The sequence below is a fragment of the Hemicordylus capensis genome, chromosome 1 (assembly GCF_027244095.1).
Source record: "Hemicordylus capensis ecotype Gifberg chromosome 1, rHemCap1.1.pri, whole genome shotgun sequence".
NCBI classification, from domain to species: Eukaryota; Metazoa; Chordata; class Lepidosauria; order Squamata; family Cordylidae; genus Hemicordylus; species Hemicordylus capensis.
This window is the reverse complement of record NC_069657.1, coordinates 426,573,364-426,593,943: the sequence shown is the minus strand read 5'-3', so window position 1 is coordinate 426,593,943 and position 20,580 is coordinate 426,573,364. Positions and strand designations below refer to the sequence as shown.

Genomic DNA, 20,580 nt, shown 5'->3' with positions numbered 1-20,580 from the left:
GTGGGAGCAGTCTCAAATTACAGGGATCAGAGGGCCAAGATTCAATCTTTTGCCACAACTTGCTTAGCTGCTGTTTTCTGAAGACTTTAAGAATGGTTGCAATTTGGCTAAAATTGGGGGGCGTTGGCGAGTGGGGCTTGTGGATTTCATTAAATCCCTCCTTCCCTTTATTCCCATACTTCATGCCCTGGTGTGGGAAATAGCACCATTTGGCTTTTCTGCCTCCGAAACCAACATGACTTTGGCCAGCCCTATCCTCTTCCCTATCTAGAAATTTTATGTCAAAGCATTTTTTCTTCATGCCCATCATTCATTTTTCTTTGCATTTCTTTTCAGAAGTAGGTAAGTGCTTACAATGAAAGCCAATCAATTCATATTTTTTTCTGTCTGATAGCAAAAACAAACAAAACTCCAACTTAACTAGAACAGGCAGTATCAAATAAAACATGCTTTATCACTAATATTAAAAAGACAATAATCACATTCAGATGAGCTTTTCTTTATCCAACCTCGTACACTCACTTAGTTAGTGTTATTAAATACGTTCTTGACAACTTAATTTTTGTTCTAATTACCCTTTTTTCTCGTTGTGAATTTGAAAACATCTTTGGAAGACGCAATTTTGCAATGAACAGTAATGTTTCTCTGACTGTCAAGTTAGGGAGCAGCCTGTCGTCTTGCCGTACGTGGGCAATGCACTTCTTCACCAGCTGGCGAGAGCTTGGTTTCCCGTTTATTATTATTTGACCTGATGTAATTTTGCCTCCATTGTTCCTACATGTTATCACATCAAACAAAGATGTCTTTCCACAAGCTGGAAATATAACAGATGAAAAAGTTAAATGTCTATGGGCAAACAGTCCCATTGGGCTTCTCATTCCAAAGTAGTAATTTTGTAAGAAATAGTATGTCTAGGTGCCTAACCAGATGTAATGAGTGTAGCTGTGTGTATTTATCCCCATGTATGCCCCATCTGCATATAATGTGGGGATGTCTATTTTTTTTTACATAAGAAACATAGCATGTGGGTGACAGGAGCGAACCTCTGCCCTTCTTTCTCAGTATATCCACCACGTTTCATGGTGGATAAACAAGTTCTTTTCTCCTCAGCCCAGCTCACATCTAATATAGGAACACAACTGAGAGAAAAGTACTTCAAGCAATGGAGAACGGTAGGATAAGACAGAGGAGGGGATGTTTTGACTCCCCTCACCCCCTTTTCTTGTACAAAATGGCCTCTGCTTTATTATATGAGAATATCAGAATAGTGTTGACATTTGGCTGTCCTGTGATTTCTAGTTTGGTCATACATCAGGCCTGCACAACTTGTGAGCCAAAAGCAGTTTACCAACATTGTATTGTGTTTGTGCTTCACAACACAGGGTTGAGGCTTAGCATCTGGTTTTGAGGGACTCTGGCCACTTAGCAGGGCTCCTGGTAAGATTATTCAGTGGCAGCAAAAGCAGACATGTCTCATTTTCAGCGCTGCGGCTGGAGTGGCAACACCATTTTAGAGTTCCCAGGTGCTCTGGCCCCCTGACAGAGCAAAGAGTGAGTCACCTTATCATTTCCTCCAGACCTCCATATCTGCCAACGGACTTCCTTTACTGGCCTCTGCATCATCACAAAGGTCTATGGAGGAAACTCATTTGCTGATGGGGAGTGCTGGAGAAAGCAGTGATGGAGTGACTCTCTCAGCTAAGAGAATTGTTCTGGCACCTGTGTCCTTGCACCAACATGTGTGCTGGGCAAGGCCTGAGGAGTTGGCCATGGGCCTTTTGATGGCTCTGGTCTACCATGACTAAAATGGAGCTGCTGGCATATGTACACAACCCATATTCTTCCATGAATGCTAGAGAGGCATACTTCTCATGTCCAACTGAAGTGAATAGGAACTCTGCAAAAGAGTTCATTTGTGTTTCTCCATTGTGCCCATTCATTTCAAAGAGACGTGCTGTGCAGGAAAACATTCCAGTGGATTGTGCCTCTGAGAGGTGTGTTTTGTTTTTTAAAACTTATTTGTTGATGTTCATTGTGAAGGACAATCTTATTTTAATATCTTGGGCACTTTTTTTCCTTTGTACAGGAGAACACACTATTTTTCAAACTTTGCATTCATCTGTGATTGTTATGTTGATTGCCATTGATAGCATAAATTCCCATTGGTCCTTTGAACTCACTTCACTAATGGATTTGAAAAAGAATCACAGAAACTGTTTTTAAAAGCTTCTTTGAATCTACTTTCAGAGCAGGGCTTTGGTGCTCAGTTGAAGATTCTTTAGCAAATATGCAACAATATTATAACGTTACTCCATCAAAATATCATTAATTTTTCAGTACCAAATCCCTGGGTGCAGCATATCTTTCACAAACCAAAAAATTTATTTATTGTTGCATTCTCCAAACTAACTTACATTCAATAGTAATGAGAATTTGTACATACTGGTTAAAATCTATATCTATTCTGATTCCATGAGGGTAATTCAGCTTATTAAAAATATTTGGAGGTGTGTGTGTGAGAGAGAGACAGAGAGAGAGAGAGAGAGAGAGAGCGAGAGAGCTGCACCATGAATAGAGAAGATGCTCTGCCTTATAGCTCCATCCCTGCTGCCTTGGAAGTCTGCTGAACTATGGAGGGAGGGATAAATTATGAAGCTAAGTCCTGAAGAGATGGGAACCAAAAGCAAACATTCAGCAGTCAACTATAGTTTGATATGTATGGAAGCTCAAACCATGGTGTGGGTTCTTGTTGGAGAAGCAGCTCCTGATGGCATCGACTCTTAGCACAATTGACAATCCACTCTCTGACTATGCTTTCTCTGCTCTTCTTCCCCTTTCTTAGACTGATAATCTCAGGTTTCATTCCTCACCTCTTTCTGCATGTAGCTAACAATGAGACATGTAGGTCTCAATCCCTGGTGGATTTCCTAAATAAACTACATTATTCAAAATTTTAACTCCATGTCTCCCGACAATATTAATTATCAGTGCTCCGTTACCGGTGCCGTTGTAGCTGGGGAAGATAAAGAAACCTCCCCTTCTGAGCTTTCTAATAGGATTATGGGCCCAGTGAACCTATTGAACCCCGAGAACCCAGAGAAAGCAGAAAGAAGGCACAGTGAATAAGTGAAAAGCCTGTTTGATTGGAAAGGCCAGAGAAATGGCAGGGAACTTTTTTGCCATGCAGACTGCCTCACAGCGCTAGGCAGCAATCCCAAAGCTAGAAGGGCTTAATTTTGAAACATGGCCATTCAGGATGGAGTCTTTTCTCATGGCTCAGGGGCTGGAAAGCATCTTGCAAGAGGACAGACCTGAAGCAGCTGGAAAAACAAGCAGTATGGAATGCCAAAAACAGAAAATTCTATGGATTCATCTGTTGGCATGTGAGTGACTCAATCACTGTGCATTTGAGAAAGACCAGGATAGCTAAGGAAGCTTGGGAGGTTTTTAAATGCCTGTGTGTTGGCGCGCGCAGGTGCATCAGATACTTCCGATTGTATCCAGTCAACAGGGGCAACGGGGCAGCAGGAAGGTACGTTTCAGCCCCGATTAACTTTTGGGGGAAAGGAGTGCTGATGAGGGAAGAGTGGAGGGAGGGGTGAGTGCACCCTCCCCCACTTTTAAAGCAGCACCCCTGCCGCCATCGAACCACCCCCACCTGGTTCCATGCACATCGCTATCAGCAACTACTGTAGAGAAAAGGAAACTAACAGCCTTGGGCTGGGAATGAACTGGAAATTCCTTACCAGGAAGTAAGTAAGAAAGATAGGGGCTAGTTTAGCTAGAAGTGTCAGGGAATTTACTCTTGTTTAAATGCTTGGATGGTTATTGTGTTTCTGGGGAAGGGTTTTACTTAAATAGAAGCAGTGATTGTTGATGCCTCTATAGTTTTCTTTATCATCCAATTATTAATTTTTAACTCCTTTTTGTTGTTATAGAGTGTCACCCCTTATTGGGTCCTGCCTAGTCACATGCTCCTGAAAGCCTAAGTCTGCTCAAGCCTTTCTTGTAGGGTGGGGTTTTCCGCTTTACTCTTCCAATATATTCCCTTGGAAGTGTGAATCTTTTCATATAAAAAGTGTATGGTGGCAGCCTATCCAGGACTCCTCACAGTTATAGGAGGGATTTTGTATTCCCCACTCCCTGCCGCTTGACCGTTACACTAGCAATGAGGCAATCTATCTCCCTGATGGATTTCCCAAATAAACTATTTCCCCCCAAACTTTAACTTCATGTCTCCAGGCAATATTCATTAGCAGTGCTCTAGCTTCTGCTCCAGCTGAGGCAGATAAAGAAATCTCCCCTCCTGAGATCTCTAACAGTTCTTAACTATGGTTAGGCACAAACCATGGCTTTTTTCTGAACCCAGCCATTGAGTTGACATAGCAGAGGATTTAATTCTTACCAGAGCTCTCCATAAGGGCCAACATCTGCCCACTTCTGACTTTAAAGCTCAAATTCTGGATGGTGGCCACATGGGAATCAGGGTCTCTGCCACAGGTCCAAGGCATCTTCAGGTCTGCTAATTTTTCATACCAAGGAATCTGTGAGGTCACATTAACCTAGTGAAGAGACGAACATCATTTTTATAAAACAGAAAGCAAAACAACAAATCTGTATCAAACGTGCTGAAAAAAGGACAACTAACTATAATTTCTAACAGAACAAGAGCTGTGAACCGGTCTGTTAGATAGTATTTTGGACCTGAATCCAGGATACTTTATTTCAAATCCCACCTCACCATTTTTCAGGGGAGATTTCAAAATTGTTGTCCAGGGCTATTGTCATAGTGGGGACCTGCTCTCCCGCCCCGATAAACTTTGGGGGGAAAGGAGTGCCAGCAGGGGAAGAGCAGAGGGAGGGGTAAGTGCACCCTCCCCCGCTCTTAAAGCAGCTCCCCTGCCTGCTCTCCTCAGGCAGTGGCAGCTCAAGACCTCTGTGCACCTGAGGCAGAGCACCAAATGCCACCCCGCATCTTGTGTGCACCCTTATCCCCCTCTTTCCTTTTTAAAACAGGAACAAGAGGGCATATTGTGCTGTGCTGGTGCCTCAGTAATCTGCCTGAGGTGACCACCTCACTTCACTTCATGGAAGGGCCACCCCTGCCCTCAGGGATATTTCATCCAACCCTCTTGATGAATATTCACCTTTCATTCTCAGAAAAGAAGTCTCTAGCCGCGGGATTCTCAAAAAGCTGTAATCCAACAATACAGTGGGTATAGGAAAGAATCACCCCCTTTGATAGACCTTAAATTCCGGTTCCCTTACATCCTGAAATGAAAACACAAAGAAAATTCCCTTCACCAGCTGTACTTATCCAATGCAACCTATAACATCCAACGGAAAAACATCACAATTACAGTCCAGAAAAAGTGTCAGAAATAAAAAACAAGAATTACTGAGATTTAAAAAGGATCACCACCACCCCCCATGTCAATATTTTGTTGAACCACCTTTTGCTTTAATAACAGCCTTGAGTCTGTTGGGATACTTCTCTATCAACCTTGCACATCTAGACGGAGCAATATTTGCCCACTCCTCCATACAGAACTGTTCAAGTTCGGTCACATTGGATGGTAGGTGTTGGTGGACTGCTATCTTCAAATCTCTCCACAGATTTCCTATGGGATTTAGGTCTGGGCTCTGACTGGGCCACATGAGGACGTTCACTTTTTTCTCCTTCAGCCACTGTGTGGTCAATTTTGCTGTGTGCTTCGGATCGTTGTCATGTTGAAAGGTGAATCTTCTGCCCATCCTCAACTGTCTGGCAGAGGGTAGCAGGTTTTCTTCCAGAATCTGATGTATTTTGCCCCATCCATTTTTCCTTCTACCCTAACGAGAGCCCCAGTCCCTGAGGTAGAGAAACACCCCCACAACAGGATGCTGCCACCTCCATGCTTCACTGTAGGTATGGTGTGTTGTGGATGGTGAGCTGCGTTGGATTTACGCCAGGTGTACTGTTTGGTGTTGAGGCCAAATAGTTCAATCTTGGTCTCATCTGACCATAAGACCTTTTTCCATTTGGCATCAGAATCTTCAAGGTGCCTTCTGGCAAAGCTCAAACGAGCTTTAATGTGGGCCTTTCTTGAGAAGTGGCTTTCTCCTTGCGACCCTCCCGAACAAGCCACATCTGTGGAGTGCTCGTGAAATTGTTGTCACATGCACAGAACAACCACTCTTTGCCATGAAGTCCTTTAACTCCTTCAGAGTGGCCATTGGCCTCTTGGTAACCTCTCTTACCAGTTTCCTCCATGCTCTTCCATCCAGTTTGGAGGGCCGACCGGATCCAGGGAGGATAGCAGTTCACCAACACCTACCATCCAATGTGACCGAACTTGAACAGTTCTGTATGGAGGAGTGGGCAAATGTTGCTCCGTCTAGATGTGCAAGGTTGATAGAGAAGTATCCCAACAGACTCAAGGCTGTTATTAAAGCAAAGGGTGGTTCAACAAAATATTGACATTGGGGGTGTGTGATCCTTTTTAAATCTCAGTAATTCTTGTTTTTTATTTCTGACACTTTTTCTGGACTGTAATTGTGATGTTTTTCCGTTGGATGTTATAGGTTGCATTGGATAAGTACAGCTGGTGAAGGGAATTTTCTTTGTGTTTTCATTTCAGGATGTAAGAGAACCAGAATTTAAGGTCTATCAAAGGGGGTGATTCTTTCCTATACGCACTGTATCTACCACTGAGAGACCTTAAAGGCCAGGTTGAAGACAGATCATCCTGGAGAGAATCTATCTATGTGGTCGTTAAGAGTCGGTACCGACTTGACAGCACTTAATCAATCAGTCAACAATATCTTGGGACCAACACTTGAGAACTTCTGCTCTAGTCTTTGATGTCTGGAGATATAAGGGAAAGTGTGCTGGCATTAGCCTACTCCATTGCTCAATAAGAAGTAAACCTGCTCCTTCCTGGTGCTTTCCAGACCCCTGCAATGGGGTCACGTCGTGTATCGGAAGTGTGCTTCCACACTTCCTGTGTTGTGACACTGCAGTCCCTACACAAACAGCAGGGTGCTGTTCACATTTCCAATGCCTTTGAATTTAATCACTGCGATATAGAGCTAAGATGTCATATATCCGGTGTAAGAAAGTTGCTGTTTTTTCAGGTTGTTAGTTTCCACAAGACTGCTCCCCTTGCTGTTTACATTTTGAATGCGACTTGCCTTAATGGAGGCATTTTACTGCTGTTGAGCAGCTAGTCTGGAAAGAGCACCTGTGGTGTTCACGCCAATGAGAGCAAAGGCCATGGTGTGACTGACAAACACCAGGCCCTTTATACAATTACATTTCATTGTATTATTATTTACTATAATTAACACATTGGGCTACATGTAGTTATGTTTTGGCTCTTCTGCATAATTCTCCACTCCCTTAACACAGCATTTCTGGCTGCACCTTTGAATTCTCTTCAACAGAAGAGGAAAGAATATATTAAGGCTGTTCTCACGAGCAGCCAAGACTGGGCTAGGGCAGCTAAGCCTGGGCTTGGCTGCCTGTGGGAACCAATGGGAGCCAACTGCCTCCCAGTAGCAAACCTGCCTAGGGAGCCCGCCTCTTAAACAAGGTTAATGGGGTTAAGGGAGCAAATGCTACCTTGACCCCATTTACCTGAGTGGGTCAACGCCAGCTGCTTTCATTTGGCGCTGAAACACTGACGAGTGACTGCCAGTCACTGGAGGGATCCCCACAATGCACTGGCATGGTGCATTGTGGGATTTCCAGGGGCTGGGACGAGGCATCCTGGCCTCCACACCTCCATGCTGCCAGAGGCCGTGGTGGAGCTTCTGGGCATCTGATCCACTGATGGGAGCCCACCTGAAACACTGACGAGTGCCTGCCCATCACTGGGAGGATCCTCACAATGCACTGGCATGGTGCATTGTGGGATTTCCAGGGGCTGAGATGACACATCCTGGCCTCCTCACCTCCATGCTGCCAGAGGCAGTGGTGGAGCTTCTGGGTGCACCGTGTGCCCATCACCAGCAGGATTGTCTGCAGGTGAGGTAAGCTTTCCAAGATTTCCTCCCCACCCACCCACCGTCCTCAGGTTTGATTGTGAGAAAGGCCCCTGCAAACTTCCTTGAAGATAGTCAGACCATTGGTCCATCTAGCTCAATAGCACTTGTTTTTTGGATCTTTGTCCAACATGGCTGATTTATTTTTGCAGGGAGGTTTTTGGAGCTGGCCTGGTTGATATCATTAATACCTCACTGAGAGCCTCAGCGGCTCTTTTCCATGAAAGGAGAAGCACTTCTGGTTGTAAGCCTGCCTCTTAAAAATGCAACTAACTGGACGTGTATTTTGTTCCCTGGTCTGTACATGTTCATGTGTGTTTATTTTCCTTCCACATCCAGACTTTCTGCTCTCTCTACTGACCCCCAGTATCCTTCCTTGCCATTTCACACCACCTGTTCCCAACAGCATACTTTCAATCCAAGCAAACTTATCTAAAACCAAAAATATTTTACTCTTTATCCATAGCCCAATTATCCTTTAATCTGAATCCTTGTTGCTTTCTGAGCAGCTTGAATACTTTATAATCCTATCATAAAGTCAGATTAATACAAATAAAAGTCACCTTTTACCTGGTAGTTGAGGTCTTTGACCTCTAGTACGTTTGATTTGCCACTGTACGTGAAATACAGGCTGTTATCTTCGGAGCAAAAAATGCTGTCTTGGAATGTCTTCTTTCCCTGTAGAAATCACCATTAGGATGGTGTTATGTGTGATGGTTTTAAAAGCAAAGACAGGAGAGGTGACAAATATAAATACTGCAATCGAACTGCCACCACGCTAGTGTTTCCTACAGTAAATGTACATAGTCAAGGGCATTAGCATATCTCCAAAAACGTTTGGAGGTCATAGCCAAAGAACCATGATTGACTGGGACTTTTTAATGTGTAGCCCCTGTGTGTTTACAGGCATCTTTTAGATTGTGAGACCTTTGGGGCCAGGGAACCATCTTCTTTATTTAGTCTTTATTTTTCTATGTAAACCGCTTTGGAAACTTTGTTGAAAAGTGGTATATAAATAGTAGTCATCGTCTTCGTCTTTCATGTTCAATGCTTTTTATTTCACCAGTCCATGTTTCCTATATGCTTTAGCCTGGTTTTCTTCATCGTAGGGCCTGGGGGGCAGTGGTAGGGTTGTGCACGGAACCGCAGTGGGGTGGTCCGAAGGCGGCGGAGGTGCCGCTTTAAGAATGGGGAAGGATGCACTTACCCCTCCCACCACTTCCCCCCGCCGGTGTCCTTTGTTTAGAAAGCTAATCGGGGCGGCAGCTTATCTCTCTGCCGCCCCATTGCCCCTATTAGCCAGATATGGCCGGAAGTCCCTCACGCACCTGTGTGAGCTGGCACACGCATGTGCACCTTGTCCATGCACAGGTGCGTTGGGGCTTCCAGCCATATCGGGCTGACAGGGCAATGGGGTGGCAGGGAGGTATGATACTGCCCTGATTAGCTTTCTAAACAAAGGACGCCGGCGGGGGGAAAGTGGCAGAAGGGGTAAGTGCACCCTCCCCTGCTCTTGAAGTGGCATCCCCGCAACTCCCAAACCGGCCGAACCAGTTCCATGCACATCCCTAGCTAGTGGTGGCCCCCATCAATCCTAAATACAGTCCCCTGACTAATTTTTTGTTGGGCCGATGCGAAGCTTTGATCAGAGCTGAATATTCTGCACTGTCCCCCTGGCACCTTGCAAGGATGACCATTCTTACCATGCAGTGCTGTGCTTTGTCCAGTGCCGGGAGTGGGGGCTCTTTTAAGGAAAGGGAGCCCTCTTGAGCCCCTGCACCATCTTAGAAATGTAGCCCTTCCCAGTGCTTTCCTCTTAGAGCTCTTGAGAGGGCTCAGTCTCTCTTAAAGGTCCCTTCCAGCACTGAGAAAAGTGCAGTACTGCGCAGAGATCAGCAGCACAGTGGGAAATGGCTCTCACAATGAAGATTTTTTTTGCCAAAGTGGCCCCCGCTGGAACAACAATAAAGATCCTTGGCTTAGCCAATTGCTGTAAATCAGCAATGGCACCCAATGATTTGGTGGTGATCCCACTCCTGACACTGTACTAGGATCATCAGTCACACCAAGAATGGTACAATTTGACTGAGCTTCAGTGTCTGTCTGATGGGCAGCCAGCATAGTGTAGTGGTTAGAGTGTTGGATAAGGACCAGAAAGACCCGAGTTCAAATCCCCATTCAACCATGAAACTCACTGGGTGACTCTGGGCCAGTCATGTATCTCTCAGCGTAACCTACCTCACAGGAATGTTGTGAGGATAAAAATAACCATGTACTCTGAGCTCCTCAGAGGAAGAGTGGGATATAAATGTAAACAAACAAACAAACAAACAAACAATCTCAGCACAGACATTGCATGGGGTTAGTTGTACATCACCATGCAATGGACATAAAATCAACCAGTCACACTGAGGTTGTGCTGACACAACCAACACCCACTGCAACCTTGTACACAAAAAAGTACCAGACAATACAAAAAGTTACTTACCCACCTCCCTTTTCTGAGGCCTTAGCAAACCATTTATGACTTGCATAATTGCTTCTAAAGCCTGTGAGGCTAAAAGGTCATACTTCCACAGAGTTTACAGTCTTAATGCCAACAATGGAGAAAAGCAATTTGGGAAGCAACACAGTATTCTACTTGATTACATCAGTACCATTTTCACATACCCTATATCAGCATTCGTTCAATTATTAATATATCAATTAAACTATTAAAATTACTGTGAAAATTACTAGATCCAGACTAGCTAGTCATAACTGAGCATCATTGACATCAATGAGGCAAGTTAGTTATGACTAATTTAAGTCCTGTTAATTTCAATGGAACTTAGCATGGCTAATTTATTCTAGATGCTGCCTACTGCTTACATTTTGTTTCTTGATTTTATTCACATATTATTAATTGGGTTTTTTTTAAAAAAAATCCCAGTTAAAATTGCTTCTTGCCATCATAGAAATAGTAAAATCGCTACCTGTTTCTGTATGAGTCTCAGCCTTAAACTTCACTTACCACCTCCTCAGTTTCCTGCTTCCCCGAAGTAGATTCCTCTAAAGGTTTTTCCATCATTTCTGATTATTATTTCTGCCCACTTTCTTTTCAGTTGATTGAGTGGTTCCTTTGGTTTTTAAGCCTAACCACCATCTCCTGCCCTGTTCAGCACACAAAAGTCATGCAGTCTTGATTTTCCCTGAGCCACACCTACTTCTGTAATTGGTGAACTGTTGTTCCTGGCTAAAGGTTCATCAGATAATGATTATTTCTGTCTGACCTAGAATTGCCTCGGGAAATACTGTACATCATTTTTTTAAAAGGTGAGAAGCAACAGACCTGGATGGCAGGAGCTGCTTTGTACACATGCTTACAGGGCATTTTGCATTTTGATTTGCATTAGCCGATCTGAAGGATCACTAGGAAAACACATTCCTATTGCTTGCTCCCACATTTCGAAGATGCCGAAGTGGAGTCTAGGATCTCAAGGAGAAGACAGACAGCGGGGTTTGATAGCACATAACAGCATTAGTGTCCAGAATGTCTCTTATGCAGTCAGGTGAGTAAATGTCAGCTTGGACTGTCATTAATGAATTCCTCTAATAATCCCTTGTGCGATCCCAAAATGCCACCATTAAAGTCAGGTTTAATCATGAGCAATCTCTGTTTCATCGAATCAAACTACAAACAAATTCAAGCAATGATTTAGATCCATTGAAGTATTCACAAGATCTACAGGTTTTCTCTTTTAAAAATTCTATCTCCCATTGAAACGCCTGGTTTTAGTATGCTTCCAAATATATGTTGATCCTTTTGAAGTCTCCTAATTATAGTGAGAAAATCCTAGTGTGGCTTTTCTGATACATTTTAGGAGCAATAGGAGAATGCAACATTCTGAATGCATTTCCTTTTCAGAATGAAAATGGAGATCCTTGAATAACCTTTTTCAAAGTTATTATTGTCCAAAAAGCCACTTGACATGCTTTTCTTTTTCTTTCCTTTCCTTTTTCCTTTTATTTAAGGGAACGCATGGGGCCTTGGTGGGATATTCCATCGTACCATAAAAAATGGACAAGACAGATTCTCAAAGATGTTTCATTTCATATAGAAAGTGGACAGATCATGGGCATCTTGGGGAATTCTGGTAAGTAATATACATTTCTGAGATTAATATCAGCATTTCTACATTAAATATAGTAAACACTTTAATATATACTAAAGAACAGTACGTTCAGATTAAGAGGTCTTTGAATGTCAAGATGCCTAGATACTTGTAAATGCCTGTTAATACAGGTGACATCCCAGGGCACAGCAGGGGTTTCAATGTGGGCCATGCAAACCAAAACAATGATTGTTGCTCAAGCCTCCTTGCTCTAGTACTAGTTCATCAGCATTTATTTCTTGCAGTTACGATTCCCCTAATCTTAGCTTTAAAACTGCAATAAAAAACCACAGAGAGCTGCCATCTGGACAAATCCACTACCTGTAGATATTTTGAAGAGTTTGTTTGTGGATTTGTTTCTGCAAAATAAAGTCATACTTTGCAATTACCTCAACACTAAATTCCACATTAACAGACCTACCTCTTAAATTAGCTGAATGCACGACTTTTTTGCACTGGAACATGCTGGGTGTAAGGTCTGAATAATTATTTTTTGCTTTTCATTGGGAAAATGTCACAGTTAGAGTTCATAAAAATATTTGCTGAAAAAATTAAAATTGCCTATGTAACTGTCATTTTAGTGCAAATATAATTTTTGTTGTTACAAATCACAAAATAATTCAAATTAGTTACAGAAAGATTAATGGGAGCTTTTCTTGATAGGTTACCTTTTTCAGCATTCATATTTGTTCTTAATTCCTATCCAAATAATCTACACAAAATGACTGCCAAGTCAATGAAATAGGAACATAGGAGCCAGACCATTGGTCTATCTAGCTCAGTATTGTCTTCACAGACTGGCAGCAGCTTCTCCAAGGTTGCAGGCAGGGATCTCTCTCAGCCCTATCTTGGAGAAGCCAGGGAGGGAACTTGAAATCTTCTGCTCTTCCCAGAGCAGCTCCATCCCCTGAGGGGAATATCTTACAGTGTTCACAGAAGTCTCCCATTCATATGCAACCAGGGCAGACCCTGCTTAGTTAAGGGGACAAGTCATGTTTGCTACCACAAGATCAACTCTCTTGATGGGCCTCACCTGCTAATTCTATATATTATACCTAGGATTATGAGGTGTATATACCTTAGAGAGCAGGTTTCTAGTGCTCAAGAATACTATAATACTTTTCTGTTCCATCCTTCCAAGAGACTCAGGGCAGTGCACATAGAGACTCTCTTAACCTATCCTTACAATAACCCTGTAGGGTAGGGGCTAAGAAAGTGTGGTTGTCCCATGGTTGCCTCATGGCAGATTATGAATTTGAGCCTATATTGCTTCCCTTCGAATGGAGGCATTCCATATGCTTATCACAGCATATATGGAAATTATTATTATTATTATTACATTTATATCCCGCTCTTCCTCCAAGGAGCCCAGAGCAGTGTACTACATACTTGAGCTTCTCTTTCACAACAACCCTGTGAAGTAGGTTAGGCTGAGAGAGAAGTGACTGGCCCAGAGTCACCCAGCTAGTTTTATGGCTGAATGGGGAATTGAACTCGGGTCTCCCTGGTCCTAGTCCAGCACTGTAATCACTACACCACGCTGGCTCTCCTACTACACCACACTGGCTCTCCTACTGCACCACACTGGCTCTCCTAGAAATCTAGATTGGGCATGAATGCATATGATGGGACTTGGGAGATGGCTTTTGGGCAGCTCTGGTGTCTCCTTGAATGCTGCACTGGTCAGTATGTAACCCTCAAACTTCTTCCTGTCTGTATTACTTTTTGGGTCTGTGCCAGATTGGATGAAAACACAGTAGTCCTCTTTAGATTGATTGATCGATTGATTAAGTGCTGTCAAGTTGGTGCCGACTCTTAGCGACCACATAGATTCACTCCAGGATGGTCTGTCTTCAACTTGGCCTTTAAGGTCTCTCAGTGGTGCATTCATCGCTGTCGTAACTGAGTCCTTCAACTTCCCTTCCCAGCATTATGAACTTCTAAAGGAAGCTGGGTCTTCGCATAATATGTCCAAAGTATGATTGTTTGAGCCTGGTCATTTGTGCCTCCCTCGAGTGAAAATTCCAGATTGGTTTGTTCTATGATCCATTTCTTTGTTTTCCTGGCTGTCTATGGTATCCTCAAAAGTCTTTTCCAGCACCAAAGTTCAAAAGCATCAATACTTTTTCTATCTTTTCTTTAGCTTACTAGGATTAAAATTAGCCTAAAATTGGCACTTTGTCTGTCTTAAATGCTTAAATGCACTGTTTTACAGTAGTTCTGCTCCTACCTCTCGGACAGATTCCAGATGATGTTGATTGGAGACTGTTGCTCTTCAAAATCTGAGCTTAAGTATGGTGTCCCTCAAGGCTCCATACTTTCTCCAATGCTCTTTAACATCTACATGAAACTGCTGGGAGAAATCATCAGGGGATTTGGAACGGGGTGTTATCAGTATGCTGATGACACCCAGATCTACTTCTCCATGTCAACTTCTTCAGGAGATGGCATAACTTCCCTAAATGCTTGCCTGGAAGCAGTAATGGGCTGGATGAGGGAGAATAAACTAAAACTTAATCCAGATAAGACGGTGGTACTTATTGTGCGGGGTCAGAACTCTAGAGACGATTTTGATCTGCCTGTTCTAGATGGGGTCACACTTCCCCAAAAGGAACAGGTTTGCAGTCTGGGAGTACTTCTGGATCCACACCTCTCCCTGGTTTCTCAGGATGAGGCAGTGGCCAGAGGTGCTTTCTGTCAGCTTCGGTGGTCCGTTTCTTGAGATGAACAACCTCAGAACAGTGGTGCATCTGTTGATAACCTCCAGACTTGACTTCTGCAATGCGCTCTATGTGGGGCTGCCTTTGTACATAGTCCGGAAGCTTCAGTTGGTACAGAACGCAGCGGCCAGGTCGGTTTCGGGGTCATCTTGGAGAGACCACATTACTCCTCTGTTGATGGAGCTACACTGGCTGCCAATAGGTTTCTGGGCAAAATACAAAGTGCTTGTCATAACTTATAAAGCCCGAAATAGCTTAGGCCCTGGGTATCTAAGAGAACGTCTTCTTCATTATGATCCCCACCGCCCATTGAGGTCATCCGGCGAGTTCCGTCTCCAGTTGCCGTCAGCTCGGCTGGTGGCCACACGGGGACGGGCTTTCTCAGTTGCTGCCCCGAGACTGTGGAATGCACTCCCTTCTGAGATACGACCCTCTCCATCTCTGACAATTTTTAGAAAGCCTTTGAAAACCCACCTCTTCACCCAAGCTTTTTCTGTTCTTTAAAATTTTAAGGTTTTAATTCGTGGTGATTTTTAAATTGTTAAATTGTTTTAAGTTTTTGTATATATTTTAACTTGTTTTATACTATTGTTAACCACCCAGAGATGGAAAGTTTGGGGCGGTGTACAAATGTAATAAATAAATAAATAATAAAATAATAAAATAATAATAAATGACACAGTAACCTTTAAGGTGGGAATACAGCAGTGGCTATTGTAACAACACAGTAGCAGATGATATTTTTAGAAGGTTACTCCAGTGCTGAGAAGCCTCATCCTCCCCTCCACCCCACTGCTGCGTTCTTCCTGCTTACGACATGTGTCTGAAGAGGCAAACACTCTAAGTACCCCAGCTTTCTGATCATGGAAACAGCTGCCATCATGCTTACTGCCTTTTCATGCTTACATCATGCTTACTGCCTTTTCCTTTCAGATGAACAATGTAAGAATGGAGAATGTAGGTATAGAGCTTCTCAGCACTGGGGCAGGGCTTGTGAGCACGCTATCGGGATGCTCTATGCAGGTACGGCATCCCTTTAAAAAAAAAAAAGCCTGAACAGGGCTAGTATCCCACACAAATGCCGCAATTGCAACACAAAGGCTAAGGCCAATAATCTGAAACATCATAGCACAGCAGCAGCCATGACATTGGTTCTGCCCTTATTTGCCGCATAAATGCTTTCATCGCTATAGAAGTAGCTGACAAATGTGCTCTTCCATGTTTACCGGAGTATAACAATATTTTTTACAGATAATCACTTCCTGGCTTTATAATGTGAAGGGTGCTTAAGAATTAGACTTGTTAAGTGTTTAATGCTCTAACCACCGCATTGAAAGATAGAAGCGTTGCAAGCCATCAACAAAGAAGAGCCGTTGACTAATGATGCCACCTACCTCCTCTTCTCCTAGACAGAGACTTGACATTTTTGAGGCTTGACATTTGAGAGAGAGAGAGAGAGAGCACACTTTGTGTGTTCAAAGCTTATTCATCTATGTAACAACCCTGTAGAGTAGGTCAGCAGTACTGTTCTCCCTGCATGCGCCGAACGTTGAGAGGAATGAGATTGTGCTATCTTGCCTTGCCCTGGCTGGCTCCACCCCCAACCTTCATGTGTTGAGTCAAGGTGAGAATTGGATTGCCTCACAGGTACAACAGAACATGTGTAGACCCACCACAAGATTGGGAACTTTGCAGGGCTTTTAAAATGAACATTTCAGAACTGCACTGTGATATGTGAGTGTAATTTGTGCATGTAGCATGTGCCGCTACAATGCATACCTGTGCTTTCTCCTTATCTGTGCACACATACTTTGTGCCTGGAGTCACAGTCCATGATATTTTGAAGCCTACATAGAGTGGGAGAAGCTCCAAAGAATTGTGAATTTGTCAGCACTGTTGCAGAAGACTGTTCTATTCATTGGGGAAGACTCTGTGGGGAGTAGCAGTGGAGACTGTGGAAAGAGTTTTTGACAGGGTGGGGAGAAACTGGTACACTTGATCAGGTTCCGGGTTCTGGAGGAGCCTTGACTACTCATGTTAGTTTTCTCCTTGTTATCAGTCAGTCACTTTTTACATCATCTAACTTAATACAACTTTTGTATGACTTGAATCTTTGAATTGCACATGCATTCTTTTATAATTGCACTTTTTTGGGAGAGAGGATGCACATTTTTTTCTCTGATTGCATATTTTTAAAAGCCATGGAGCTTAGTTGGTACTGTTGGAACTGGGACCCTAGCAGCACCTGCTGCTCTCAGCTGCAGTGTCTCATAGTGACCACTGGGGGGTGGGCTCTAGGGTCATGGATGAAAAGTGCTGGACTCCTCCCCTCTTTGTTTGCAGAGCTTGTAGTCTCCGTTTTGTCTCTCCCAGAGATGGCTGTTTATTTAGTCTCTCTCCCCTTTCAGCCTTAAGCTCGGTTCCCTATTCATTTGTAACTTTCAAATAAATCCTTGTTGTTCTTCAAACGCCAGACCTCCTGCTTGGGTGAATTCTTACCAAACTGGTTTTACTCTGTTAATAGGAGTTGAACTGTCATTCTTCCCCTACAGGTACAAACACAACTCTCACCCTCGCCTCAATGAGCAAGAGTTGCGGGGAGGGCCAGCTGGCACAATCCTGTTCCCTCTCCATCTGTAGCATGAATGTGAAGACCATTCATGGCAAGAGGACCTGCATTGTTTTCCTTCCATTGCATATGGGGGGCTGAGACTGTCATTGTGGGGGAATGAAGGATCAGATGAAAATGTTCAACCGTAGAAGACCCAGCTATGAGAATTTGTTTCTGTTGAACATGTAAAAGGCTGTGCAGACGTGATGCTACAATTTGGAAGAAAGAAGCAGCAGGCAGGACAGGGCAGGGATCTGTTTTAACCATAAGGCCTCCTAATGTCCTCTGGAAAATACGGTCTTCCATGGGAGAGTAAAGCTGAAATTTCAACCAGGGACCTGCTAGTTCATAGCTCACTCTTGTAACTGCTACACTACACTAGGAACATAAGAAGCTGCCTTCTATTGAGTCAGAGCATTAGTCCATCTAGCTCAGTATTGTCTACAAAGATTGGCAGCAACTTCTCCCAGGTTGCAGGCAGGAGTCTCTCTCAGCCCAATCTTGGAGATGCTGCCAGGGAAGGAAGGAACTTGAGACCTTCTCCATGTAAGCATGCAGGTGCTCTTCCCAGAGTGGCCCCATCTCCTACGGGGAATGTCTCACATGTAGTCTCCCATTCAAATGCAAAGCAGGGTGGACTGCTTATCAAAGGGGACAATCCATGCCTGCTACCATTTTATTTATTTATTTATATCTATGCAAATCGCTTTGGGAACTTTTGTTGAAAAGTAGTATATAAATATTTGTCGTATTCCTATTCGTACCACAAGACCAGCTCTTTTAAAAAAAATCTTGAAATACCCTGACTAAATTTACTAGAGGAAGTCCTACAGAAATTCAGTGGATCTTTAGACAGCTCCCTGAGTAGTACTATTCATTCAATTAGTCTGGATGTCAGCCACTGTATGCATGTATAACATGTTGGTTTACATTTAGTATAAGAAAAATATTTATACCAAGATAATGCAATGGTCTTCATTCTAAGTGGAATCCATTGGAAGAATAACAGAATCCAACTTGTCTTGAAGGGGATGTGTTTGCAAAGGCAACCAGTGCATACTATTGATCTGTCCTGCTCCCCTCCTGTCCCTTTAACAAAGATCTGCTATGCAGAATTCACGGGCATGCAGTTAAATATTTTATCACCTGCTAATTGCTGCAGATGAAACAGCTGTTAAAGGGACAGCTGTCAAGTCAGTTCAAATGTAGGCAGGTCTATCGTGTCTGCTAATAACCTTACCCTAGGGCTTCTCAAAGCTGGGTCCACAGATGTTGCTGGGCTATAACTCCATCACCCCCTGCCATCATGACCTTTGGCAGGGGGTGATGGGTGTTGTAGTTTAACAGCATCTGGGGACCCAGTATGAGAAGCTGTACAACCAAACGTTGGGTTTTAAAAATTTATTTTTGCCAATGTAATATATGATTGTTGAATCTTCCTAAATTTGCATTAGGATCTGGGAAAACCACACTACTGGATGCCATAGCTGGAAGACTGAGCCATAAGGCAAACTTCACTGGGCAAGTTTATGTCAATGGACGTGAGCTGAGGCTGGATCAGTTTCAAGATTGCTTTTCCTATGTTCTCCAGGTTTGTTGTGCATTTCTGTAGGAAGCATTTCCAGTTCGTGTAGAGTAGATCTTATCTACTGTTATCCCCATCCCTTTGCACAGGATTTGCTTCATAGCGTCGTTGTCAATACATTAATGATTAATGTGCATAGGTAGCCACCATATGACTGAAGCTGCTGCATTGTTTTCTCTTTCAGAATGACACCTTGTTAAGCTATCTCACCACAGAAGAATGTTTAACGTACACTGCCTTGCTAGCACTTCAGAAGCACTCCCATGACTTTATAAAAAAGAAGGTCTGTAATGTGGAAAACCAAGGCAACTGTCCTTCACACAGGCTGCTTGAATGCCACCAAAGCCAATGAGATTTAAGCAGCTTAAGTGTCTGCAAGATTACAACCTGAGGGTGGGGGTGGACCTGCTACAAGGCTTGTGCTTTTAAAATAAATGTAATTGGGTTAAAAGATGCTGACAGCTGTGCACCCAATTCCATATTTTACACAAATGCAATGAAATGGAGTTGTGGAATGCACACAGTCTCAGCTATGGAATGTGCTGAACTGGATGCGGAAAAGATTGGGAATATACATTCTCTGAAACCTAAAGGTGCTGAAAGAGATCTGGAGGCTTTTCAGACAACAGGCTTTACCGCAAGGCTTTACTGCGAGTTCAGGGCATAACAGATACTCCAACGCAAAAAGAGGATTTAAAAAAAAATAAATAAATATGGAATTCTCACTGGCCAATCACCACGGTGCTCTTGCTCTGTTACCTCCGATTGGTAAAGCACTGTGTGGGCGGGACTTGCCATGCACTATTTGCCATGGACCACCTAATCTCTCTCTCTCCACACACACACACACACCCCAGATGATCCGGCGCAGAGCATCTGTACCCCTAGTTCTCCCTGTCTCTCCTCCTCCCCATCTTCATTCTCCCCTCCCTCAGCCCTAGTCCGTGCTCCTTCTCCTCTCCCTTTAGCCCCGGTCCATACTCCACCTCCCAGTCCGCTTTTCCTCCCCACCCTCCGGCAATGGTTTCCCTCACCCGCCTGGCAGGCACTTTCCTTCCCTGCCCGCCGGCAGTGGTGGTTTCCCTCACTGGCCAGCATGGCTGATGCTTTCCCTGTCTGCCTACTTCCGCTGCTGCCATTTTCTCGCCCCGTACCCATGGCTATCTGGCAGCTGTTCGCAAACTCTCACGAGAGCTGCCACACATGAGATTAGCCATGGGTACATCTTAGAGAAATAAATATAAAGAAGATAGACTGCAGTGGCTGACATTCAGAGCAAGGAAGCACCAGTGCAGCTAGAGAGCAGCCTAACAGAACTTCCCAACTAAATGCACAGGTGCAGAAGGGAAGCAGCAAGATTTGACACACCCCACCCCCTTCTCCAGGAAGCCCTCTACGCCACCCAAAAACATGTCCCTAAGGATTGTGCAGCCCTCAGGGATGTAATTATGGGTGGCCCAGAGGGCTTCCAGGGATAGGGGACAG

At 43.7% G+C, this 20,580-nt stretch overlaps 1 protein-coding gene across 2 annotated transcripts in view; it reads left to right on the top strand.

The window, feature by feature from the left end:
• Nucleotides 1-20,580, top strand: part of ABCG5 (ATP binding cassette subfamily G member 5) — a 52,617-nt gene that overhangs the window by 15,917 nt on the left and 16,120 nt on the right. The window contains exons 1-4 of one of the 2 annotated variants that reach the window (XM_053284209.1): nt 11,522-11,576; nt 12,040-12,161; nt 18,965-19,101; nt 19,280-19,378. In XM_053284209.1, the coding sequence (XP_053140184.1) occupies nt 12,047-12,161; nt 18,965-19,101; nt 19,280-19,378 (351 nt within the window). In that variant the 5' untranslated portion in view covers nt 11,522-11,576; nt 12,040-12,046. Of the gene's footprint in view, nt 1-11,521; nt 11,577-12,039; nt 12,162-18,964; nt 19,102-19,279; nt 19,379-20,580 lie in introns of those variants that run through there. The other variant, XM_053284208.1, reaches the window with a different exon arrangement.